General features: G+C 43.1%; 1 protein-coding gene across 1 annotated transcript in view; it reads left to right on the top strand.

Annotated features, from left to right (window-relative positions):
- The window catches only part of agbl4 (AGBL carboxypeptidase 4), a 265,737-nt gene extending 238,195 nt beyond the window's left edge, over positions 1 to 27,542 (top strand). Inside the window, exons 9-13 of the mRNA XM_070961390.1 lie at positions 1,998 to 2,109; positions 14,723 to 14,875; positions 18,689 to 18,851; positions 26,551 to 26,647; positions 26,811 to 27,542. Coding sequence (XP_070817491.1) covers positions 1,998 to 2,109; positions 14,723 to 14,875; positions 18,689 to 18,851; positions 26,551 to 26,647; positions 26,811 to 26,916 — 631 coding nt within the window. The 3' untranslated portion in view covers positions 26,917 to 27,542. The remainder of the gene's footprint in view (positions 1 to 1,997; positions 2,110 to 14,722; positions 14,876 to 18,688; positions 18,852 to 26,550; positions 26,648 to 26,810) is intronic.
- The last annotated feature ends 2 nt before the right edge of the window (positions 27,543 to 27,544 follow it).

Below are 27,544 nucleotides of genomic sequence, written 5' to 3'. Positions count from 1 at the left end.
TCCCAGTCCCTAGTTTAGCCTCGGATTAGCTGTCTCCATCCGTCTCTGTGGTCATCTTTGACAGGTGAACAGCAGGTGCGTTAGAGCTAAGACAAGAAATTGTGACAGATGAGATCTGTGCTTTTATATTAATGATATTGAGATGTGAGAATCCCCTCTCACAAGAGACAATTCAGCCACCTTTTGATGTTGGAGTAACAATCTAGAGCGTGGAAGTGCTGTCCTGCTTGCTTTAAATGTATCGAGTCTCTGTGAAGTTGCAAGGTGGTCTCATATTTCTGAAGAATAGTGTGCTGCCAAAATGGTGGAGGTCTTGCATTTCCTCAAGTTGAAGGTTCTAAATCTAAAAAATGACCACATGACTTGAAAGAGTCATATCTGATTCCACACATTTCAATTAAACCACTGAATAAATTTGTCTTATCCCTGTCAGCATCAGCCTCAGAAACAGTGGGTGTCCTGCGTCCATCGCCATCAAGGAAAAGTGTGAACTGTCCAAAGGCCACAATGAGTTCATCTTTAAATTCTCCAATGGTCAACTTTCACTTCTGAAACCTGTTGAATGGAGAATTCAAAATGTTGCCAATGACAAGCATGTTGGCCAGAAAATACTCAAAACTCTCTGTGCAGATATGCTGCAGGTCACTGTTATCAGTTGGAGCCAGCTGCATTTGAAGAGCTGGCAATAGTCTTGATATTTTCAGTGTTTCATGCCACCATTTTGATTAAATTCTCTTCACATTTTTTTCAGCACTATCAGTGTTTTTACTTCACCTTTTTGTAAATAAAACCACTGTAGTTTGACAACGGAGGGATTAAATGTCTCACTGAAAGGATCCTTGCAATCAGAAGATCACAGTCGCATAGAAGGTCACAGTTTTTTCTAAAATACTTTTGTGTCCCTTCACATCACGTTTTGTGTTACCTGAGGTTGTGTGTGTGCGGTGAATTGACATGGCCGTGCTGGCTGAGCGCTGAGTGTTGTGTTGAAGCTGGTGCATTCCTGAACTGTTGTGGTGTATTTGTAATGCATATGCCATCTGATCAAAGCACCATGGACTGAAATCATGCTTACTCGACTGTTGAAGAGTAGCAACAGTACAGCTACCATATCTATAGCACCATAGATTCAACCACAAATGCAGCCATAGCCGAGCAATAAGCACATCCACAACCACAGCTTCAAACACCACAGCCTGGCAGAGTTTGGTCTTCTGAAATGAATTAGAAGGAAATGTAAAGTGTCACCTCATCTCTGTGTGTCTCTAAACTGGCAGGGTATTATAACTGGACTTGACCAACACACTAACTGCTCCTATGCCAAAAATATTGTGAGGGAACCCAAAACTTACTGTGAGGATACTTCAGAAAAGAAATTCTCGCCATGATCTTTTGGGAGTTTCGTAACTTATCTGTCTATCTGTTGTATATATTTACTTAATGTTTTTTTTGTCAACAAACAAAATAAAAATGCAATGTGTATCCCTGAGGCCTAATGAATGTGCCGAATGCGTTTCCTCCCTCATGAAGCACTTGCAGAGCTGTTTTTTGGAAGAGTTTTTCCTATACAGTGTGCTATATTTAAAGTCCACCACTTTATGTGAGAGTCCGAATTATGAGTACGCTATAATGCCCTCAAAAATCCCCACAATGGAACAAAGGAGTAGTGTCCATGCCATCTGCACTACTTTCTGCGAACAATGCCGCAATATAATGTGTCACATTTTATAGATTTTTTTTATAGATGTAAAATATTACCTGCAGAGCAGTGAGTGAGTGAATGAAGGCTTGTTACAGCTACCAACTGTCACTCAGTGGAATAGTGTGAAACTATTGGCCGGACTTATAAGCATGCATGCAAACAAAACGGGAACCCAGTCTTAGAAACGTTGCTCCATGGTGCTCCGAGTGGTCGAAAACTCCAGAGGGGGTCCCTCTAATCATTTGTAAGGTATCATTTTCCATTAAATCCCCCCTCGCTGTGTGTGTTTGCACAGGTGTTCTCTGATGGGCTTCGACCTGAATCGCCACTGGCAGGATCCCTCTCCATGGGCTCACCCCACGCTTCACGCTGTCAAACAACTCATAGTGCAGATGAACCAAGACCCGGTGAGCGAGCATGCACACCCACATGCACACACTTATATGCACACTTCCTCCATACTGTGCTCCACATTCTTTCACCACAGTAATGCGTACTGGTCCCAAGTACAGTTTTCTGCCTCCCTGCTTGGTTCAGCATGTTCTTCCAATCTGTGTTTTGGGTGTGTGCACTGGGGAGCATGGATAGGCTAGTCAGCACCTCTAGAATGTCAGCTAGGCTCTCCTGGCCATTCAAAACATATTACTGAAGCAAGTCTCTAAGCTTTCAGTCTCTAACTCTACTGTAACTTTTTCCTTTTCCAGTTTTAGTCCCCCAGTCAGAGGAATGCTACACAGGCAGGCCAGGGATTTTTCTCTTTGTTCCCGATGTTAATTATAAGCAGAGCGGCAGGTTGGTGGGATTATTGAAGGTCAGTGCGTGTCCTGGGAATACTCTGCCCTTTTGTACACTCCTCTAATCCTGATAAGAGAGGGAGCGGGCTGGGGCGGGATGCAGGGCAGGCCAGAGACAGGGTGAGGCACGGGGCTGGCATTGGGCAGATTAACCTTTTCCCCCGGCGCTGACACTCTGATCGATAGACTCTGTCATGGCAGGGTGATCCACTCATGCCTGTCATTCACACACGCACACAAACACACACATGCTCATACTAACCCTGAGAAACCAGACACATACACATACAATACAACAACACTTCATCACACAACTGCAACTAGAATACTGCAGTGTACGGACAAACTGGTGTTCTCAAATGCATGAGTTTCCTCTGCCGGCATGTTTTTTTTTCTCTCTCAGATGCCTACTTTTACAAATACATTGTAACCGTCACAGCATTATATAGAGCAGTGGTTTCAAACCATGGGGGTGAGCTCTTCTCAAGAGGTCAGGGGTTGAATCTTAAAGGTCACAAGATGATTGCTGGTGTAGGAAAGTAAAAAAAAAAAAAAAAGATTTTTCTGCACTAAATTAGGTTTATTTTTCAGACTTTTCTTGAAAAATACTGTACAGTTTTTAGTAGAGTTGACAAGTAGCTTCAGTTTTTTGCCAGCATATATTCAGTCTCATATTGAATTTATGCCAGAGTTTGCCTATATCACCTAGTAAAATTGTCGGCCACTACAGTGACTTTAGGTTCTCTGGCTGGGTAAATGAAGTCCCCAGTCACCACAGTACTTGGCCGTATGTTCCTTAAGTCCTCTTCTGCTGGTCAGATGCCCCCCATTCCCTCTCCTTCTCTGTTGATCTCCATCACGCCAGCACTTGTCCTCCTGTAGCCCCCCTTCTCCCTGATGATTGCCTTCAGTCTTGCAGAGTTAATTTGGAGGCTTGGGCAACCTCTCCTCTTCTGTCTCTCTCTCTTGCCACAGCCAGTTAATCCCATCAGACACACTACTCATGTCTGGGGCTCCCAGATGCCAGTTTCAATGCCAACTCTACAGCCAGGAGGCCCTGTGCTGCTGCCCTCCATTCATGCTCATCTCACACAGCGGGCATAGAGTCTAATGAGGCTACCAGGGTTGGAGGGCTCCACTGGAGAACTCCATTAACAGGAGATCAGCAGCAGCTACTGCAGAACAGAGGCTAAGCCAGCATGTAGTATGTTGCCCATTCACCCGCTGCTAACTCGGTGTGGCCATTTATTTAAAAACTAGGAGATTGAGCAGATGCTGGACTGGGAGGTCATTATCAATTTTCAGGTAATTTTTCAAACTGTACCCTATGATTGTGCTTGTAAATTAGAGTCTGCATGTAAGGGGTCAGAAGTTCAGAGGAGCTGGGAGTTCATAACAAAACCACACAAAACAGATAAATTGTGACAGCCAGGGAGTGAGCAGATGAGACACTGGGACTGATCAGCAACACATGCTTTCTGTTCATACATTATAGTAATTTTGTCAGTAAAATTTTAACTCAGGAAAACCTTTGTGTGCTGTAAAGTCTGATCAAACATAGATACTAACCTTGCAATCACTTGTCAGACAAGGACATTAGCATACACATTATGATGTTCATGTGTCTGAGATCGTACTCAGGTATCTGCTCCAAAGTGTGGAGAACAGTTCCCTGAGAGTCAGTGAGTCATTCACATGGGTGGCTGACAGGTGGCTGGGGCCACAAGCTAGCTAATATAGCTTTAATAGCAGCCCTGTTTTGCCATTTTAATGTTGTTGTTTCTTGCTGTTAACTGTGTAAAAGGACAAATCCTGCAAATGTTTATGGTGTCTGTAGGCTACAATAAATTGCAATGGACTGTTCCCGATAAGCACAGTTAAATTTGTAAAAGCATAGTTTAATTTTCAGTGTTGCTCCATTCTCAACATATTGCAGTAAACAATCAAAAAATACCACAGAGGTCATCGTTGCCTCGTTGTCACTGCCTTAACTTTTTAGTATGGTGTTAGGCATGAGACTGCCATAATATTTCAATACTTACGGTTTTAAATTTATATGCCTGTTGAATTCCAGATTTATAACACAGAAATGTATTTTCCATAGCCAGAAACTAGAAAACTATATTCTGATTGAAGTAAATTATATAAAATAGAAAATGCATTGTAATTGAAGTTGGCGTCCCCTGTAGATGAAAATCATGGTTTTAGCACAAGCCGGGACATCAGGTTGTGTTTTTGATAGATGTGCATCTATAGGTACACATGAGAATTCATGCCGTCGCATGATTTGGGTGATTGTCTCGTAATACAGCTCTAATAACAGTCATTTGGTCACTGTATTTACTGAGGCATTTGATATGTGCTTCTCTCTCAGTGTCAAGACCAAAACTTCTGTGTATGCACTTGCACAATAAGTCATCATATGTGGGCTGCTTAGTCTTTGGAAGTTTCAGTAGGGTTAAGTTTTGTTCCCATCTTAAGTAAATCAAATGCAGATTGTGAGAGCTAATTCAATTCAAGGTGCAGCGCAAATTTGCTTTGGGCCTTTATGTACATAAATCTGACCCTGGCTTTTTGTCAGTCACTATGACTTCTTTACTACTTTAGATACCCACAGTTCTATGGGTAAGGCATCATAATTCAAAGTCACATTGCCCTCCGTTGCACAAAGGAGCCCATTCAGTTTGAAACCCCATCAACCATTCTTGTGACAGACACCCTCGTCACTCCAAAGCGATTCTCCATCATTGTGAATTCAGCAGCGCTCTCTTTCTGCTGGGAAAATAGCTTCCTTGTTCTGTTCAGGGCAATAACTTCTCAGGCAAGTGCCATTTAAATCAAAGCTTGTAGCGGGAGCAATCTACGCTGCATTGGTATTGATGAGTGAAAACTTTTATTCGACAAATATTTGTATATAGATTCAAGAGAGCTGAGAACATTTGAATTCACTCGTGTTTATGCAAATACTGTCCTGAACAACAAATGATGTTTTAAAATCACTGACTTAAAGTCCCATCAGCCAGCTCGCTTGGAACGGTTATATTAATATATGAATACAAAAGATGTGCAGTTACAGTTTGGCATGGAGGCTATAATTTTGTCACTCCTCACAACATATGCTTTGCATAACGAGAGTCGGGAAATGATGATAACAAATGTTTCCCATTCAGAGGACATGAGATCAAAGCCTACAGGTGGATCATAGAGTGGAAGAGGACAACTCTGAACATGTATTGCTCCGCAGCTGAAAATAGTCCCCAACAAATGGTCTCTATCAGAAAAAGTTAATTCATCAGGAAAAAATAAATGCATCATTTACTCCTGTTTGAGTAAGATTTGCTAAAAAGCGGAGCTGTTTTAGAGTAAAGAATGGAACTGTACTATATTTTGGAGATGAAGATGTAAGAGGGAATCGATGGGCTTGATGGTGAGTTCCACTGATAGGAGTTTGTGTAGTATTGAGAGACAGACTAATGCACTGTTGGCTTTTGGCAAACGAAAGGTGCAACACTGCTGCCGATCCCCCCGAGAATCAACACCCTGTCTTCAGTTCCATGAAGCTTTCAGCTCAAACTCATCTGTTGGCCTGCGTGGCTGAATCCCAACAACTCTCACCAACCCCCGGATATACAACCACGAGCTTTAGTTCTCACAACTAAATCCCAATGAAGTTAGCTTCATTTAACCTTAGTCATGTGTCCTTGTTAGCTTTTAGAAAAGAAAGAAAGCCACAACTATTTTAGTTTTAGTCAGTGAAAGTCATCACATTATATGAAACTTGTTCCAGATGAGATTTTATCTGCCATTATGTGATGAAAAAGGTTGAAAAGAATGCAGCTTTGCAGAAAGTGTCTGGTGTAGTGGTCTGATGTAAAGTTTAAAGTGACAACAACGTGGCTTTGGAGAAAGAAACAAGGTGAACAAGACAGCTACTGGTAGAAGTTTAGGAAACAAAATGGTTTAGGATGGAAAACTACTTGGTTAGTTTTAGACAACAGAAGTACGTGGATAGGTTTAGGAAAGTATCATGGGTTAAAGTATGTTACCGTTGATGTGATGCATGTGATGTAACTTTAGGTTCATAATCTAAGTTAAAATAGGACACCATTGACTTTTACGCAGGGGACACGGGCTGCAGTCTTCTGCATTCATTCGACCCATCCATCCACCCCACCTTCCTCCACATGCGAACGTTCTTGCTCTTTATCCTACGTCACTTCACTTCTTCCTTTGCTCCTGTCACATGCATCATAATAACCTATCTGCAAAGTCAACATCAGTCAACACTGATTCTCTGGTGAGGACGAGCTGTCACTGTGTTCCATGATGTGTTTGATGCATCCTCATCGTCTCGTTTGGGTCATTGACGAACATATTTATTCATTGTTTTCATTAAGAAAATGAGCATTGCTCCAAGCCAACAATAAATTTATCTTGCGATCACTACACCAAGTGTCCACTGCTGTAACTCAATCAGACACCATGTTCAGGCACGAGCTCCGTTTACACTCTTTGATGTATAAACTGTAATTTAACAGTATGGCTCTTTGTTGAATATTTAACAGTTCTATGGTAAAAGGCATGAGCTGAATCAGGCTGTATACACAATACGTGCCAATAGGATAAATTCAAATTTGTTTTAAGTCATGTCAGGGGTGTTGTGTATAACAACATAAAAAATATGTTAGACCAAACTCATTCTTCAAGCAGCCTGAGAGAGCCAGGTATTTTAAGACCACAGGAACAAATGAGGAGCTGATAGTAAATCAGAGATCTGTCTGGGAGTTTGTTTGTCTGCCTCCAGTGGTCCAAAATGCTTAATGCAGCTTTAAAGGAATCTTGTGAATATTATTCATACAAAACGTATAAACACAATGCTAAAATTAGAACAGGGGTGTGATCAAGTTCGGCCGTTGAGCGATGAAGTATTCGCTCATAATCTGGCTCTGAACTTCTTCTGCATCAATCTGAAGGCAACCTTGCTCAAGCTGTTTCATAAAATTCCATCATTTACCATCTGCAGCTAAACATTGGTCAGCAGGGAAAATGGCTGAAAGAGGCAGTGATGCAAGGAGCTATAATCTGTTCCCAAGCTACCCTGTTGTTTGTTTTGAAAAGAAAGAAATGGAGAGTGAGAAAAAAAAAGGAAAAGAGACCAAAGAAACAAATGGACCCATCTCCTTCTTAAAGCGTTGCTTTTCCAGCTCATTTATCAAAAGCAGAAGAGGAATTCTTTTTGATTGGCTGATTACCAGAAGCATTCATCACTGGCCGACATATCCCCACCAATTTGACACTGCCATTTTGGATAATTTGTTAAGGATGACAAAGAGGTCATTGTTGCCTTGGCTTCTTTTTGACCTTTTTAATATTAGAAAATTAATTTTCAATGTGAAACAAATGTATTAGGTCCTGTCACAGCACCTAGATGAATTTTGCTCCTTGAAATCTTCCCTGATGCCCTCCTTCTGTGACTCCTACAGCCGCCACACTGCCGTCGCTTTCTGTCTCTGTTTCTTTGTTCAACAGTCAGATCTGCTTCGTGTGTGAAGCTGAGGATCTGTATGTGTGTGTGTGTGTGTGTGTGTGTGTGTGTGTTTGTGTCTTTTTTTCTGCCTCCCTCTCCTCTCTGTATGTGCGTTGTCCTCTGGTGTCAGCCAACCATTTCTGATCCATTCCTGAGATTTACGGCCAATTTTACCCCATCATTCCTGCGTCATTTCAATCCCTCCATCATCCCTCTCTTTATTCTCCCGCAGTTTGAAGCTGAATTGTCGACTTTTCACAGGAAGATACAGATGAAGCTCTTACACTCTGCCAATTTCATAGTTCCCAGGCTTTTACCTTATCTTAATTTTTTACATAATAGCAGATTATTTTTTCAATACCTCCCCTTCTTCATCCTATTTGCTGTCTTTTCTTATCACCTCTTCTTGTCTGTACCTATCACCCTCCTTCTCTCGTCCTCCTGGCAGGCCCTCCCGACAGATGTGGCAGCTTCTGTGGCACTAACAGGCCCGAAGCAGAGGGCTGCCTGCGCCCGTTCAGGCTGATTACAAGTCACCTCTGTGTTCATAAACAGACAAATACTGCCATCAATTTGAGAGCGCAGTACAGACTGAGAGGGACAGGCGGAGGGAGGGGGGAGAAAAGGAGAGAGACGGAGACAGACGGAGGGAGAGTTCTGTGTCACTTACTCTTGTCCATGAAGCAGGTCATGCCATCTGCCATGTTCTGTCATTGCTACATCATTAGAGGGTCACTGGCCATGAGCCCCGTGATCTGAATTGGCTTCTCCAACTAATGAAATGTTTGTTAGAGTTTTACAGTGATGAGTGATAGGACGGTTTTTCTTTCTCTCATTTTGCGTGGGAAAGTTTGACTCAGAATGCATATCTGATGCTCACACGTTCACGCCGACGTCGCTCCGCTGGAATAGACTTTCAGAACTTACCTTGGAATTGACCTTTCGCTAAATTCCAGTTGTCCAATCACAGTTTAGGAACCATAAATAGGCGTGGAAGGACTGTCGAGCTTATATTTTATCAATATATTAAAAGTTGGGATGGAGGTTTCTTTTGTCGATCCTCTCCAAAAAACAAAAAAGCAAGAGCAAAAGTGTAAGAAATTGATTGAACACTGTTTGTTAGCATGTCCACCTCACAAGCTTACTTCCTGCAGTAATGTCAGTATCTGATCCCAGTGTTACTTAAGGCCAGTGGCATTCACACTACATTATTTTGTTGGGTTACAGGTTGGTGATTGGTTATTCTTCCCTAAAGCCCTTTCACTTTTAACATTAAGTGAAACATCATTATTTGAAATGCAAACAATGAGCTTCATGAACAGTCTATTTGCGTCCCTCCAGTCTCAGGCCTGCTATTCCAACCTCAAGCATATTGCTGCCCATTTCAAGGCTCAGTTGGATCTTGCATATGGACAAAGCTATCTCTGTCCTCCCACAGGTATTGTAGGCACTACTTAAATGTTGGATAATATGCATTACATGGTGAGTAAGTTCAACTTTCTTCTCTTGAGCGAGCAGCAGTTTCCCTTCTCCTCAAAAGGTATACTGCTGATGCCAAGAGCTTTATTCAGGAGCTTGTAATCCTGCTTCAATCAGCTCTTTTTCCTTTCCGTGTAAAGATAAGCCCGGCATTTACAGCCCTCACAGCACCCCCCCACACCCTGCTCTAATTAATATGCAGGAGATAAGTACTTGTCTGACAAAATTCATTCGTTTGACCTTCTAGGTTTTACACTAAACTGTTTGCGGCCGCTGCAAGTTCACCACAAGTTGAGAGTTCCCTGGAGTTTCTGCAGCGAGATGGGGCTTTTGTTTCTCTCTGAGAGGTTTAATTTGGACAGCTCGCTCTCCCCCTCTGTTTCTCTCTCTCACTCTCTCAAATTGTCTTCTGACTTTCATTCGGCAGTCTCTGTTTCTTAATTGCCCCTAATTGCTTAATTACAATTTCAAATGAACAATTCTGGAGGTCAGAGCGGGTTGTTAATTGAAGCATCAATCACAGTGGTGGGGCCTTCAGAACCGTCTCAGTTTGATTGACAGGGCATTAACTCAGTATTGTAGTAAGCCGGGACATGACATTGTGTGGGCTGCATGGCTGTTACTACAGCCACTGCTGTTCTACTGTCCTTCATGTGATGCTGTGAAGGAGAAACCTTCTGGGTTAGAAACAGAGCAGGGGCATATTAAATTGAACTGAATTTGTCTTAACCCACTACAAACAGCATGTGGCTTTGTTCTTTCTTTGCATGTTCTCTCTGCATTTGTGTGGATTTCTTCCAGATAATCTACTTTACTTTCACTTCATGAGTATAAATATGTACATCAGTTGGTTTTGCTACACTTCTTATGAATGTGACTGACAAACTGTGTTTGCTCCTCAGTTTTTCCAATACGTACGGCCAAACATGATGCACTTCATGGTCAAAAGTAAGTGGACACCCTTGCCCAGGGGCAGGGCTTGAGGACAGGCAAGTCAGGCAGTTGCTTGGAGTCCCCAGCCACTAGGGGGGCCCCGCCCGACTTATTTACAACGATTATTGACAGGCCTGGGCTTTCAGGGACCTCTGTTGGTCACTGGACCTCACATTTAGAACCACAAATCTATTTTGTTCAGTATTCATCTCAAATGTCCCCGAAATTGTGCATCTATATGTGCAAAAACCAAATTTTTGCTGCGTGCACAGGTGGGGTGGGGGCCCCAGGGATTTCTTGCTTGGAGCCCCAAGAGAGACCCTAGCATGCCACTGCCCTTGCCATACATAACATACATTTTTGTCTACATACTGTGAATGCCTGCTGTTGCCAGTGTTTAGGCTAGACACCTTAGGTCCAGCTGAGTGAATTTTAGATCAATATTTAGTGTTCTTCCAATGTTGTGGCCACAGTTTGAGGACCAAATCAAGGTCCATAGAAATTTCTAAACAGGGCTGCAACTTACCATTATTTTCATAGCCATCACACCCCATGTGACTTCTAAAAATGTCTTCTTTTGTCTGACCAACAGTCCAAAACCCAAAGACATTAAGTTGACTACAACTTTCGCATTTGTCAAAGTAGAATTTGTGAGCTTAAAAATGTAATTATTAATTGTTGCAGATTATTATTTTTCTGGGCAGTTGAGTAATAGATTCATTGACCAATAGTTTCAGCTTTATGTGTTTGTTTTTAGTCTTAAACGCCTCAGCTTGTATGATGCTAATGAGCCACAAAATCTATTCAGAATCCTTTGAAACAAACTGTAGCTACGTGTGACTATGCAACCTCAATTTTTGGAAAGTTTTCTTAGACTTCTTGTCAGTTTTCATAATTGCTTCAGATACTACACTATTCGTTGCTTCAGCGTCTGACACGTCAAAGACTTATTTAAACAGTTCATCAAAGAATAGCTGTGCATGTAATTTTCAGTGTGCGACCCTGCAAATCCCTGCAGCCAAGTTCCAAAATCTCACATAACACGTCCCCAGAAGTGTGGAAACTATCACAGCAGCAGTGTAATTGTTGTCCACATACTTTTGTCCATGTATCTAGCTCCTTGTGAACTTGAGATTCTGAGTAATTGGTTAAAAACCAAGTTTAATAAAGTAAAATTTAGATTAAAAAGGTCCGCTGAGGGATTCTATTAAACCATGTAGCAGCCAGTGAACCCCTGTGTTTTGCACTGATATCTGCCACTTTTGATCAGCCTCCTCCATTGCATCCATATATCTCCTCCTTCTTTTATTCCTCTCCCTCCTCCCAGCCTCCACCTCCTCCAGAGGGGAGAGACCCAGGTGATTATTAGCCTGGTTTGCTTCATCTAGACCCTGGCTGGTTTGTTAGAGATCTTTCCACCCTCCTTCCTCTGCCTAATGGAGCTGGATCTACCTCTCTCACTACCTCCCTCTCTTCCTTAACTCCCCCACCTCCCTCCCTCTTCTCCGTTTCTCCATCTACCCTTCCCCTCCTTCTTCTCATCCCCTATGTAACTCTCTCTTTATGTCTCTCTATACATCTCTCCCTCTGCCTACGTCCCATCACCACCACTGCTCACTTGGCTGCATTTAACTTTTTTCCTCCTCTTGCTCTGTTTTTTTTGTTTTGTTTTTCTGTTGTTTCTCCCTCCTTCCCTCCTCCCTCCCACTGTCCTCTTCTACCCCCCTCCTCCTCCTCCACCTTCTCCTGCTGCTGCTCCTCTCCTCTGGGGCTCCATCCATCAGGTTGTCGGGGGCTGCTAGCGGCTGACTCCCAGCCACCATATTTCACCGCCAGCCAGCCAAGCAGCTGACAGCACAGCCACTGCCAGGAAATTGCTTTGGCTGTGAGCGGAATTTCAAACACAGGCACACTGCGTCGCACGGGCCGCCCAAGCACCGCTTTCCTCTCTCTCTCTTTCTCTCTCTCTCTCTCTCTCTCTCTTTCTCTCTCTCCCCTGTCAATCTCTCTGCACCTCCCTACACACATCTCTATGTCCCTCCCTATCTCGCTCTGTCTCTCTCTTTTTCTCTCTCTCTGTGTTTGTCTTTATGTACTTATTTCCTCTCTTTTCACCCCCATCTCTATATGTTTTTCTGTTTGCTCTTCCCTGCCCCTCCGTCTCCTCACATGCACACACACACAATCACAAACCCACATGCATCGTTTTCTCTCTTTGTCTCTTGTCTGTCTTTGTTATTCCCTCTCTCTGCTCCCTCCCCCCCTTCCTCTTCAGCTCCCACTATCTCTCCCTCTCCTTTTCCATCCTCTCATTCTTCCCTTCCTCTCCTCCTCTTTACGACCCACGGGGAACAAGGTGTGGTGCTGAATGTGTAATGAGCAGAGACAGAGGGAGGGAGATAAAGAGGAGGAGGAAGAAAAGGGGAAGGATAAAATCAGGAGAAGGAGAATGGACTTATAAGATGGAGCGTGGAGGCAGAGAGGAGGGATGCTGCTCCTGAGTTAAGGGTTAGAAGGAGGGTGGGTGGGTGTGAGGGGGCCTTGTGTTCCTGCCCTTGTCAGAACCAGTTTAAGACCATTGAAGTGAGGAGGATTTTGCCAAGTGAGGTCATTTCTGCAGGTCTTCACATCCTGTCTGGTTTAGGCTTAAGGTTTAAGATATACAGCATCTTGTTTTTGGGGTTGTTTTGGGGGGGTGGGGGGGATTGGACGGTTTGATGGCATATACAGCAAGATCATACATCAATGAAATTCATGTGCAAAACCGCGTGAGAGAAAACCATCTAGCAGCTCCACCTTTAGTTGGTTAAATTCACCTTAAATTACTCTCGTCTTAAATGGGCAGCCTCTTGTCTTCATATACTTACAAAAGTTGTTCAACAACCTGAAAAGGTGCATTGTTGAACTAAAATGTATGACTTTTCATATTGATTTAGAGACATTCATTATGGAGCAATGCTTAACAGTATGTTAAATATCATTGAACGTTCTTGTCATATAATGGTGTATTTAAAGTAACTAGAACACAATTTGCACTGGTAGAGTTTGGGTGAAGTTCATTAATAGAGCCCAAATCCACACTACATGATAACATGGATAACACTGTAAAGTATATGTTGTGCTATAATGCCTGTTATCGTTTTTCTCATTTTCCGAGCTCTTCCTGGTGCAGCTCCTCTACCATCTTCCATCTGTTTTAATTATTTCTAGCTGTGAGCAGCTCCACAGTTTCTTTTGTGTGTTGCATTGAGGAGTAACAATGTTCATTCACAGCACGCTCAAAAACTCTCAATGCACACTGACTGTGCCGAACACATCATTTTGTATGTAGCATGGAATCGTTAAAATATATGTAGCGTCCAACCATCCTTGGTAGCACAGAGCTGTCTTGGCTCTGTTGAGTTTAATGGAATTCAAGCACACTCCACAGTGTAGTTTCATTTTTGTCACTTTGCATATGCATGTTAATGTCAAATCTCTCAAACTGCAAGCCTTTATGAGTCTTTAATACCTGAAATGGTTGCTTCAGTCATCCAGGACTGTGATAGTCCTGCATCTAGCCGTGTCATATTGAGGGATATAGTTAGAGAATAAGTCAAGTCAGTGGAAGCTCCCTATTTGCATGACAAGATGAACGTCTGTGTATTAGTGTGTGTGTGTGTGTGTGTGTGTGTGTGTGTGTGTGTGTGTGTGTGTGTGTGTGTGTGTGTGTGTGTTTGTGTTTAGATTGAGTGATAACGGAGTCGAGCAAGAGAAACAGATCTTATCAAGTCCATTTTTACACAGTTTATACTGGAGAGAAAAGACATTACACACATCAATATTAACCTGATAGATGCGTATGGACTATGTGATGAATCTGTGATGTCCACATTAGAGAGCTTGTGTGTGTCCTCACCCGTGAGTCATCTCTGCTCACTATCCATCTACGTGCTGTAGGTGTGTCCTTCAGAAGGACAGCCTGATTGAAGTTATGTGTGGTCGGTTGACTCCTTTCAGGTAGTAAACCTATTCTCGGCCCACGGTGTCTGGAGGGTTTGTAGTCGTCCCATGGGTGACAGCCTCACCCCAGCACAGTCTCCCCGGAGCAAAGGCAGGCCTACCCTTAATCCCAGTGGGTAAACTGGTGTGGACTGTTGCTCACATTGGCAGAAAAACGTCCCATCCTCCCCACTAACCTGCCATTTTTTCTATCTTCTGTCTCTGTGTCTCTCTGTTTCTCTGCCCCTCTGTTCTCTTTCACTGCCTCCCTCCCTCCCTCCCTCCCTCCCTCTCTTCCTCCATCAGAGAGTCACTTTGGAGTTCTACATTGATGTCCATGCCCACTCCACCATGCTGAATGGCTTCATGTACGGCAATGTGTTCGAGGATGAGGAGCGCGTCCAGAGACAGGCTGTCTTCCCCAGACTGCTTTGCCAAAATGCACCAGACTTCTCCTTTGTAAGCCACACAAACACACATGCACACACACCAGAGAGGCGGGCTCAGTAGCTGAATTTCGGAAAGAGAACGTGAAATAGTCCTATCTCAACCACTAGTGGTGAGGTGGTGTTCAGCGAGGCACTTAATTGCTGCCTGCTGCACTCTTAGTGGCACACAGTTGAAGACCTTGATTGCACCGGGCACCTCCCAGGTGTAAATGTGTGTAACTGCACGGGTTTGAGGTGAGGTGTTGATTGAAGAAAAACACCTGCTTAGGTGGTTTAAGGTGAGGGAAAATATGCACAGAATGCATGTATGTATTAATTAGCAATACACTGTGCACCCAGCTTACTCATGAATATAAACACTTGTGCACACACGCACGCAAACAGAGGAGGTGTTGAATTATTTGTGTGCAGAAGAAAGCGGCATCTTCCAGCTGTGCACACAGATATTCACCTTGACCACAAAAGAGAGGAGGGGTAGGACAGTAAGGGGGGTGTAAAAGATGAGAGGGTCAAGCTTTAGAAACCCTGATAATTCAGATCAGTTGATTAATAGCTTGGTACAAAATGATTAAAATACTAGGATGTATTTTAAACATGTATGTAAACAAAAAAAAATACTGCAGAAATTCAGGATTAGCAAAAGTCCTTGAAGAGCAAAAATATTAATTGAAATTATGTATGAGAAGCCACAATACCCCACCCGAAGCGTGTGACATGACATGCATTGTACTTGTGGTTGCAGGTCTACAGTTTGCCAGACCATGTATATGATCGCTTACGTTGCATGAATGTGCAGAACAGAAATAGAAAACACTGTATAGGTCATGACGAAGCACAGGACTGTAAAAGTAGGCCAGGATATTTTGTGTGATATTTTCTGCTAAAGCACCTTCTTTTGTGACTGAAACTGGGTTTATTACAAGTGGGTAGTTTGAGGGAAGAGGAGGGGGAAACCATGCAAAGAAATTTAAGAACTGAGAATGAACGGCAGCCAGAAGCAAAGCACACGTGGGAGAAAGCATCCATTCAACGGCTGTGACGCTCCTCCACCCGGCCACACATGCATAACCTTATGACACCTTTTCATACAGGTACATTATCCACCAAACCTTTTCCTCTCAGCCCTGTGTCACTTCCACTGACCTTCGTTTTCACACTGACGGTGACATTTCATAGCAGAGCCACTTACACACATCATAAAGAATAACCTTTATTGCCCATTGACACTCAATGCCACCCTCAATACAGGGACAAGCCAGACAGACGGATGTTCACCCACACATGTATGGAAATGTCACTGATTGTCAGTGTCTATATGGTGTGTAGTGTTACAGAGGACGAGTAAAACGCTATTTCAGGAGAATTTATCTTTCTCCCTCTCTCGCTCTCCGTCTGTATTGCTTGTGACAGCTGGCCCAGGGGTCATCTCCCTCACTGTGCTTTTGTCCCTCTGCCCATTCAGCACTACCTAAAGCCCAATGCAGCAGCAGCAGCAGCAGCACAACACAATCATGGCGAAGTCCCACTGGTGGCCGCCAAGTCTGCATTTCAGCAAGGCAACTCTCACTGCAGCAGAGTGGAGTGACAGTGAATGGAAACTTTTTCCACACTCTTCCCAAGACAGCGTCATGTTTGTGTAGTATAGCTGACGCACTGAAACCCAAAATAGACTGGATGTTGTTTTTTCTGCTATAGCCATTTATAGCCAATCTTTGTAATGACATTGTAGGAAGTGAATCTCTTCAAATAAGCCATTGTAACCTTCATAATTTGTCCAGGGTGCTGTAGAGGCTTATCACCGCAAGTTAGTGAGAAACAATCAGCGGGTGTTCGTGCAATTTTCACTGATGAGTCAGCTGATATTGACATAGACCCTGTTTTGTTTTTCATTTATCAACAAGGAAATGTAGTAAAATTAAAGTGAGTCAGATATTTATGATGCAAATGGTTTCTAGTCATGTGCTTTAGAAACACTGAATTGGACTAACAATATCATACCCATGCTAAATGATTGTTCCATGTTCCATATGATCTGTGATGTATTTAAACAAAATTAGCACTGATAATAGAATGATCCCTGGCACATATAATCTGTTTACCTTGGCCTAAACATGTCCCCCACAGAAGTCAATAGAAATTGTTATGACTCGCTTTAAGTTCAGGAGCTTCCCCCAACTGAACTTTATAAAATACGGTGCATTTAGAAATCCTTAAATCTTCTGTAATTGATTTTTGGCCAGTGGAAACATGTTGTGTTCACTGGATGGGCCTATTATCACCCGTTAGAAAACAGCTGCTAATTTACCCATCCAGCAGCCACAGGGAAGCATTATACTCACTCTCCTTTTAGCTCAGTTTTTGGTTTCCAACAACTCTTGAATGAAATACCTGATTCCAAAAATGTTGGGACTGCGTTTAAAAGGTAAATAAAACCAGAATACAATGATTTTCAAATCCTTCTCGAGCTAGATTCAAGTGAATACGATACAAAGACAAGATAGTTCATGTTCAAGCTAATAAACTATGTTGTTTATTGCAAATATATACCCATTCTGAATTTGATGCCTGCAACACATTCCAAGAAATTTGGTACAGGTGCGTGTTTACCACAGTGTTGCATCACCTTTTTCTCTTAACAACACTCAGTCAGTGTTTGCGAACTGAGAACACAAATTGTTGTTTTGTGAAATTCTTTACAATTCTTGCTTGATGTACAATTTCAGCTGCTCTACAGAGGTCCTCTCTTTATATTTTGTGCTTCATAATGAGCCAAACATGCAAACTGCACTAAAGCAGACCAGTCTAGTACCTGCACTCTTTTAATATGAAGTCACACTGTTGTCACGTGTGGAGAGTGTGGCTCGGCATCGTCTTGCTGAAATAAGCAGGGACGTCCCTGAAAACATGCATGTTGCTCCAGAACCTGCATGTACCATTCAGCATTAATGGTGCCTTCACAGGTGTATAATTTACCCATGCTGTGGGCGCTTACACACCCCCATACCACCACAGATGCCGGCTTTTGAGCTTTGCACTCATAACAATATGGATGGTCCAAGTACATCTCAGATGAGCTCAGGCCCAGAGAAGAGTCTGAACTTGCATCTGCAGATGCAGTGACAGTATCCTTTATGCTGGTTTTTACTGCAGTGCCGCCTGAGGGGTCGAAGGTCACAGGCATTCAGTGTCGGTTTTCAGCCTTGCCCTTTAGGTGAAGAGTATTCTATGTACTGCAGATGGTGAAATCTTGCAATTGTCGTTGAGAAACCTGGCCTCATTCTTGCTTGAGCAGCTGAACCTTTCAAGGATGCTCCCTTCATACTCAATCATGATACTATCACCTGTTACCAGTGAACCTGTTTACAGGTGGAATGGAAACAGGTGTTTCTTTTGTTGCTCCTGTTCCAGCGTGTTTGAAACGTGTTCCTGGCATCAAATTCAGAATGAGGATATATTCGCAAAAATCGATAAATACGTTGTCTTTGTGCTCTTTTCAAATGACTGTATGTCACATTAAGTTTTATTTATGTTTTATACAGCAACACAAGGCTGTAATCTTTTATTCAGGCCTAATTTTGAAACTAAACTCCTAACACAGAGGTATTCATGATCTATAGGGGTTTTTAAGTTGTGTGTCATAGTTGCCATTAATTATCTCTTTTGGGAAATCCTCCAGACTCCGGAGTCATGCTCAAAGATGCTTTAACAGGGTTGATGTTTGCTGACACAAAGACTTGAACCCATATCCTCTTGCTGAAGTGTCGTCTCTCTAACCACCAGCACAATGTCTCAGATGGAGTTGCTCTTTTGCGTATTCCTCTAGTCCAACACGTCCTTCAACCGAGACGTGGTGAAGGCCGGCACCGGCAGACGGTTCCTCGGTGGTCTCCTTGATGACACGTCCTACTGCTACACTCTAGAGGTGTCCTTCTACAGCTACATGACAGCTGGCAGCACCGCTCCTGTGCCCTACACCGAGGAGACATGTATCCTTCAACATTGTGATCTACAGTATGCGTGCGTGTGTGTGTGTGTATATGTATCTTCATGGATGGGAAAGATATGCTTCAGAGTGTAGAGAGCAGCAGTTATGTTAAATTGTGCCTCTCTTAATTTCTCCTCTGTCCTTGTTACACACACACACACGCACACGCTGTTCCTGCAGTAACAATCTCCCACTGAAATCGAGCCATCATTGAAGTCATTATTTTAATATGTGTGTTCCTGCTTGTGAGTGTATGCGCGCCTGTGTGTCATGTGTACTCACTAGAAAACCATGTTGCTCTTTTGTTGCCTGTTGTTGCGACAGATGTGCTGTGACAGAATAGGGATGTGATAGCTGCGTCTATTGATTTCATTTACAAAGGAGAGAGGAGAAAGGGGCTTGTGTTGGCATATGTAGTGCTGTATGTGTGCACAGTTGAGGCTTTGATTGCGATAAACAATAGAACAATGGAACAAACATGATTCCTGTCGGCCACAATCGTGCACACTCTCACGCACACTAGCCCACACGTATATTCGTCTCGGGAACCGAAGGTCACAGGTGCCTTAATGGAGCCAGATGGGAGGAAGTTTTCCTTCAGCTGACCTTCTCAGGGCTGAAGAACTCCTGAGAGCTGGCCGATGGCGGTCTGATCTTACCGATAGAGTGAGTGAGAAGAGGGAGAAAGAGAGATTTAGAGAGAGCGATAATGACCCTACACATGAAAAGTATGTGCTCCCAACACGCACTCTGCAGGTGGAGGAGAGGGTGGATATCGACGTAGCCCTAGTGCCCTCTAGTGCTGAGAGCTGGCACAATCTGACTCACCATTGATGTGGTTATTTTCAATCCCCACACATGAAAAGTAACATTCAGGTCAATTCTGCGCGTTGATAACTGGACCTTTGGAGAAGAGGTGACATGAACATATATCCTGTGACAAAGGGGCTTTGGGAGAAGTCGGAAATATCTGGTATTTTTCCATGCAAGGAGTCACTCAAAAAAAGTCATGCATATTATGATGTGATGTGTGTGTTTTCTGCACCATCTCATCACTTTAACACTTCTCATGGAAACATCTCCAGTCTTTGCATTAGAGTTTTGATGCCCCAATAGAAATACAGGGCACCACCACAGCCACAAACAAATAGCCTTACATTGAGGAGTCTGGCTGTTATCATGAACAAACAGCACATAACAAATTCCACTGCGTGTTTTCATCTGAGCTGGTGGCCCTGAGTTCAGAGCAAGACAAGAAATGGGGAGACAGGTTTCTGCCTCAGTGTGTGTGCAGAGGGGACGTTTCTCCTCAAGGTCAAAACTCAACCCTTGCGGGAGGACTTCCTTGATCTTTTTTGTTTTCCAGGAGTGTGTGTGTGTGTGTGTGTGTGTGTGTGTGTGTGTGTGTGTGTGTGTGTGTGTGTGTGTGCGCGCGCACACGCTTGTTTGTGAGAAATGGATGTGTACAAGGAGGAGGGGCTCCACAGGGTGGGCAGGCAGTACAGGGACCTGGTGTAGAGTGGAGATTGGGGTCAGGCAGGTTGAAGGAACCGACCATGTCGTTTTATACGCCCCAGCAGTCAGCTCAATGGAGCGTGCAAATCATCAACAGAGACCTTTAGCATCTCAACACCCCCCCCTCCACCTTTCTCACCTGATGCACACACACACACGCACACACACACACACACACACACACACACACACACACACACACACACACACACACACACACACACACAGGCCTGCACGCACTCTAAACTAATACATGACAAATGAATAATAACCCCAGCCCCCAACTCTTACCGCCTTCCAAACGTGCTGACCTCCGCCTTTCATCTCTCCTGACTCTCCTTCTCCACTGCTGTGACTTGTAGCCACCAAAATTGAAATCTTAACCTTTCTCACCGCTGAGACTTTTGTCACAGTTTGACGGTGCTCAGAGAAAGGTGTAATGCAGCGTGTGTGTGTCTGTATTTGTTTTCTGATCTCTCCTCTCCTTCTCCTCTCATGTCCTCCTCCGTCCTCTACTCTGTCCTTTCCTCTCATCTCGTCACCCAGAACATAGCAGCTCATTATATCATTTAGTCAAGCTGAGAATCCTCTTCTCTGAAACAGCAGGGACAACCTCTATCGTGTGTCTGTCTGTCGTCTCTTTGTCCTCTAACACCTGCGTGTGCATGTACCTGCTCTTACATATATATCTCTTTTTTATGCTTACATACTGTACACCCATCTCCCAGAACTATATTGAAACATTTCAGCCTGTTATTTTCCTCCAGGTTTTTCTATTTTCATAGTCCAACTGCATTTTGTGATGGACCTTCGGGTTCAGACTCTGAAGTTTAAACTGGAAAGTGGAATGGATCAAGGTTGAGAGAATCTGGGACCTCATTCAAAACTCAGCTTGACGCTTTCCATTGTGTGTGTGTTCAGTGCGTGTACTTATGTGAGCTTCGGGAGCCTACTTACCTAGTAGGTGTGTGCGTGTGTGTGTGCTTTTTTTATGTTGTGGAGAGACAGTGTTCTCTGTAACTTTGAAGAATTATTCAATAACTTTAAAAGCCATTCAGGCTCTAACTCTTCCCTTGAAAGATTTTGCTCTTGTCTCTCCTGTGCTGAGTTGAGCGGTTGCCTTTTTCTGTCATAGTAGAAATGTGCAGATTTTCATATTTTTGTAACACCGGTCGTCTTATCAGAGACATACACTCAAATAATCCACATCTATTGTCATGCGCATTAATGTTAGGATTTTGTGGTGCTGGCTAACTCGTTGCATCATGGATTGACAAGTAGTGCAACTGGCTTTGACTAGTCCTAAAGACATATGTGTGACACTCACACCATTACACACTTAAAGCTCTCATTTTCTAAATGTGTGTGATGTCTCTCTGCCAAACCAGACGAGCACCTCGCCATAACAGTGGGACTCCATGAATGCCAGAGCTGCCAGTGGAACACAGTGTGCATCAGTGATCCTGACACCCAGTGGACAGGCTGTGAGACGTATGCAAATGATATAGCTTGGAGGCAAATATGCTTCACTACTTCACATCATACACATCATATCACACAGACATGCACAAATGGATAGGTGCTCGCACACGCAAGCAAGCGCACACACAGGCACAAACATGCATGCACACAGTTGATTGCGCAAATGTTGTTGCTATTCTCAAATAAACAGGTGTCCTCACCTGAGCACTCTCAGAGATGGAGGTACACACATGCACACCTCCAGTGCTGTTTTTGTGCGTAGTTTTTGTGTGTCATGATAAAGTTGATGTTCATGGAGACTCAAGACTAAAGTTTAGAAAGAATAAAATTGTGCTCACAGCTGAAAATTAGCAGTTGAATCATTTACGGTGATAATATTGAATGAAGTGGAAGTGGCAGTTAAAATTGAAGAGGAACTTTTCATTAGTTTGAGTTTAACTTCAAACACTTAAATGGTCTGAAATCATCAAGTGTAAACTCTCCAGTCAAACATTAAGAGATGAAAGCAGAGGAACTGTGTGGTGCCATATAAGTGCTGAAAGCAGTTGAAGTGAATACATTGAAAGTGATTGAAATGACAATTGAGGGCGAGGGCTTCAGGCAGTGGAAATGTAAGCTGATGTGCAACCACTGAAAGCAGTTGTATTGTAGGTTGATGAGTAAGAAATGAAAGCAGCTGTAATGTTTTCAAATTAAACTGAAGGGTGCTGAACTGTAGAATCTTTACTCATTGTGATAGTTTTCATTTCAGTTTATTTATCACCTCTGCTGACATCACACAAGAAAATAACACCGTCAGAGTTAATGACTTTTGTAAAAACAAATTAGTAGAATTCTTCTAAAGACATAATAATTGGAATATAAAAATAACATCCATCATCTGTTTTCAGAGCAGCATGGATCAGAGGAGTGTTGCTGCTGCTAGTGCACACTGTAAGCAAACGGGAGCCTTCGCTTCACTCATTTCAGTTTACTACTCAAGTGTCAGAGCTTGTCTCCTTGGCAGTGACAGTTCTTCCTGTCAGGGATTTAAATCAGCCCTTGTTTGTCCCTTTGGGCAACAGGACGTGAGGTCTTTGAGTCTGGTGAATCACCACTGGGGACAAAAATGTCCCTTTCTGTATTGCTGTTGTTGACTAGCCTCTTAATTAGCATTGATAATTAGTTCTCAGTGTGTCAGTGTAGTGACAGGACCTGTCAGTGGCCCATATTGATGGCTCTAATGTCCCCTTGCTTGTCTCCTTGTTAGCTCCCGTCCAATCTGAACAGCATTCTCCACGTGTCTTGTCCATTTTACCACTGGGGGCCTTGTTGTCTGATCGTCACCTTGTCTGTCTGTCTGCCAGGACCAGGCACGAGGGACATGACGGTGAAAGCCGCTAAATGCCGGGCTGACAGTAAACAGCTGCAGTAAACAAGTAATGACGTCCCCGTCCCCCTTGTCTCGTGTCTCCTGTATCTCATCAGCGCTTAAGCTGGTGTGCCCTTGAGCCATGACCTGCTATTGATTAGACAAGACCGTTAAGTGTACCGAGATGTTAAAGAATACACCTCACACGCCTCAGTGACAGGCAGGCGAGATGCTGACAGGCTGCATCCTCTGAAGTGCTGTGTGATGCTGGCACATACACCTCTCTGACCTCTCCCTCTGGAGCTGGATAATGATTACACAGTGATAATGATAATGCTTTGAGATTCACTTAAGTTGATCATACAGTATTAATAATACTGTCAGTATGTGTTAATTCAAAAGATGCTGCCTCGATGTGGAGTAAAGCAGCTGAAATCTTTCTGAATATTTCCACTACCACCCACCTCTGCCATTCAAGCTACAGCCCACCAACTGTTTCCTGGCTCTCGCACACATCACTTCCTGCTGCAGCCTCATTCCAGACCCTACGGTTTCCCCCGGCAACAGGCCAGACAGCAGTCAGGGCATCCTCTGTGTCTCCGACCATTCGCCCCATGGATGAAGATCTCCTTCAGAATCTGACCGTCCATCACAAGACCTCCTGTAATAGACGGTGAGTCGTGACAAGCCAAGCTGAGAGGCCATCTGCGCACGGTGGGGTCCGGGAGATATTTTTGTCGCTGAGCGTGCCTGGCCAAAGAGTTCGGGACTGGCACCGAGCTCTGCTGATGAAAGAGAACGGAGGAAAACACCAAAAACTTTCCTGAGGTCAGAATGAAGATGTCAAGGATACAAGGGGAGTGTGTTTGTTTATATATGCACAACTGGTAGCAGATTAGTAACTACCCACATTAAAATCTTATGTGTTGTTTCATGGTCATGGTTCCCGGAGGATGGATGCTCATGACTTTGATGATCCCCTGATTTATCCTCTAGTGCCACCAACAGGTCAAGGTTTTCACTTATACTTAGACAAATATGTATATGTAGATATACTAAAATATCTCCTCAGCAAATTGCCATCACACACTCATGTCCCCTTCAGGATGAACCTTAATAACTCTGGTAATCACTTAACTCACAAGCAGCTTTCCATCCAGCGCCATCATCAGATCAGACTTTTAATTTGTCTGCATCCTTGCAAAGCTAAATGTAATAACATCAGCCAAATCTATACTTTGTGTTTATTGCTAATTAGCAAACACTAGCATGGTAACATGTTATATCTGCTAAATGTCAGCATGTTAGCACTGTCTCTGTGAGACGGCATGCTGGTGTCAGCGTTAGCTCAAAGCAGTGCTGCTAGAATGGCTGCACACTCTCAGTCTTGTTTAGAACTCTTATGCATTAAAATTACCATAAAAGGAAGATTCAGAAGGACGTAACCTTAGTTTGTTCATCTGTAGTTTTATCCCGACCTAATCAGTATCATCAGCTAGCTGTAATGAGACAGACTGTGGGGCCCATCCACACACACACACACACACACACTCTCACAGCAAGTCTGGCCTGATGCAGGACTCACAGACAAACAACCAGATGGGGTGTAAACATAGACTCTGGAGTCGTGTGGAGAGCGTTGCCATCAGCCTGCAGAGTGAAGAATGAAGTCCTGTGCCGACTCTCAAACATACGCAACAACACACCCTCAAAGGCCAAGGTGACAGACTCACTACAGAGGGGCTTGCTTGCATATTTACAGGTTTAACTTACCAGGTATACCCTTGTGTGTGTGTGTGTGTGTGTGTGTGTGTGTGTGTGTGTGTGTGTGTGTGTGTGTGTGTGTGTGTGTGTGTGTGTGTGTGTGTGTGTGTGTGTTGCTTGAAGTATGACAAACTGCAAAGCCTGAAGTGCATGCCCAGACAGCCCGTTCAAACTGAGGATTGATGGTTTACAAGTTAACAGCTTTTAGACAATAGATTTCCACCTACGTAGCAACGTAGGATTTATGTGGCACGGGTCATGTTTTGATCATTGCGAGAAATTGGAAAATAAAAATGACAGAATCTCCATCTTTTTAAAAAAATATTTTTCTGTATGCCAGTTGTTTCAATCACACAGTTGTGACAAATAGATGGTCCAGCAGATGACAGGCGGTATCTGAGTATCAACAAGGTAATGACAGGGGAAAGTGACAGATTATGTCTCTGTGTTGCTCCATCATGTTCCAGCCTGTGAAGAATGGAGGTAGCTAAACATCAGTGCCTCAAGATAGAGAAAAACCTTTATGTTTTTGTTTGTTTTGAGTTGGGAACAGAATGTATGTGCATTCTGTATAGATGGAGGATGATGGACATGCGTATTAACAAGTAAATAGATAGATTGGCAGCTGATATTGATGATGGTTTCAGTCCGCTTGCCTCAGTGACAAGATGAAATTTACATCTGTTAGCGACACTGTTCTTATTCATCTGCATTTACCACGTCCTCACTTTTGGTGATTGGAAACATTGTTGGCATTCTGTGGTTCCCTGCTTCTTCATTATCTGGACCTGATTGTCATCATTACTTGCTCTGCTAGCCTAATGATCACAGGCTTAGCAACAGCACTCATAGACACTCAGCTGTTTTATAAAAGCAGTGAAGTTATTGATATTGTCCCTAATGTAGCGAGGGACCGTTGGGCAGGATGATGATGTGTACGCTCACCTCTGAATTTAAATAAGGCCTCAGTGTATAAGTAATTGCTTTTGTGTGATTCATACCAGCATCATGCATTTGGCTGACGTGAGTGAAATGCAGTTGATTTAGCCTCACTTAATTCAGAACGCAATGTGTTGTACCCAGAGGATTTGCACTGCTCATTTCTCTAGCCACTATTAGTCCCTAGTTATTTACTGTACCTCACTTGGGGGTATTGGTCATGACAGAGGAGATGTTGTAAGGTTTTTTCATGGCTTTATATTAAACATGTCCAAAATCTAAAGGAGGAATTGAATATGTCATGCAAATATTCCTCACAGATATTAAAACTTATGAATGCGTTACAAGGATTGATGGAAACTTTGCTGAAGGCCTTGAACCTTATCTGTCACTGAAGAAAACATTTTATGCTGCAAAACTAAAACAGTTAGCTGAAAGATGCTAAAATGCTCTGTTGGATGGAGAAAGACTGCAGAGTCTGGTGATAAGTCTTTGTGCAGCTTTAAGTTTTGTTCCACAATGCAATGCAATGGCTGTGTTCCTTCCCTAAGGGGCCACCATCCAGCTCGGGAACCACTGAGGTAGGAAATGTTTTGAATGTTACTTGAGACTCATCGAAGCACAATTAGCTTTAACTCCCTGTCCTCAGACATGAAACTGGGCAGAAATGTGGCTCGAACCTTCCTGGATTACTACAAACTCAACAACCTCATTAAGGGCAGCAGCTCACCAACTCACATTCAAAGGTAAAGCAGTACAGCATCATGAATAAATACATATGAAATGTGAAATTAAATCAGTTACCATTCTGCATGTTGTTCATACTCAAGCAAATTCATGTTTTTTTGGTATTTCCTGAACATTATTGCGCCACCTCAGTCATTCATATTTATATGTTTTTATCTCCAGTTCTGAGATGAAGTCCCACACAGGCGACGGTAACGGAAAGGGCAATGGTGTTGGCAGAGACGCAGCAGACAGAGAGAGGGAGAAGAGCCAGGGTGTCAGGCACTAGACAGACGGACAGATGGACGCAGACTGAGCATGTATAAAATGCGGAGCACCGTAGCAGGAGGATCCTTCACACTTCATTGCCTTTAGAAGCTCCACATCTCCCTGGCTTTAAAGACTTATTTTCACAGATTTGTAACAGTGGGATGACTGGTACTTGCAGGACTAAAATCAGAACAGCTTCCTCCTGGGTTATTTGACTATAAAATGTGTGTGACTATAAAATGTGAACTATTGAATGCTGAGGGAAGATAGACTGGTTATGCACCTAAATTCCATCTGAGGCCTTCATTCAGCAGCTCCTTTTTTGTTTAGTTGTAAATAAATGCATGCTTCCCCTTAGTTGCGGACTTATTTTATTACTTGTTTGGATGGTAGTATTGGCTTTGTTGGTATTGTAATTATTAATTAAACACTTTATTGCTTAATCATGATTTTGTACCTGTACTGAGAACATTAATGATTGCTTTTGTATAAATGAGACCTAGAGTATATAAAGAGGTAGCCTCCGTAGTTAATAGATTCAGTTCTATTTATGATGTTGAGTAAGCATGTGCTGTTGTATTATTTAACTGCAGATTTTAGGGCACTTGCACACAAATTTTGCATGAAATTAAATGTGTAAATCGTAG

The sequence above is a fragment of the Chaetodon trifascialis genome, chromosome 4, assembly GCF_039877785.1.
Source record: "Chaetodon trifascialis isolate fChaTrf1 chromosome 4, fChaTrf1.hap1, whole genome shotgun sequence".
Classification (NCBI taxonomy): domain Eukaryota; kingdom Metazoa; phylum Chordata; class Actinopteri; order Chaetodontiformes; family Chaetodontidae; genus Chaetodon; species Chaetodon trifascialis.
The sequence above is the reverse complement of the archived record's forward strand: the minus strand, read 5'-3'. Positions and strand labels throughout refer to the sequence as shown.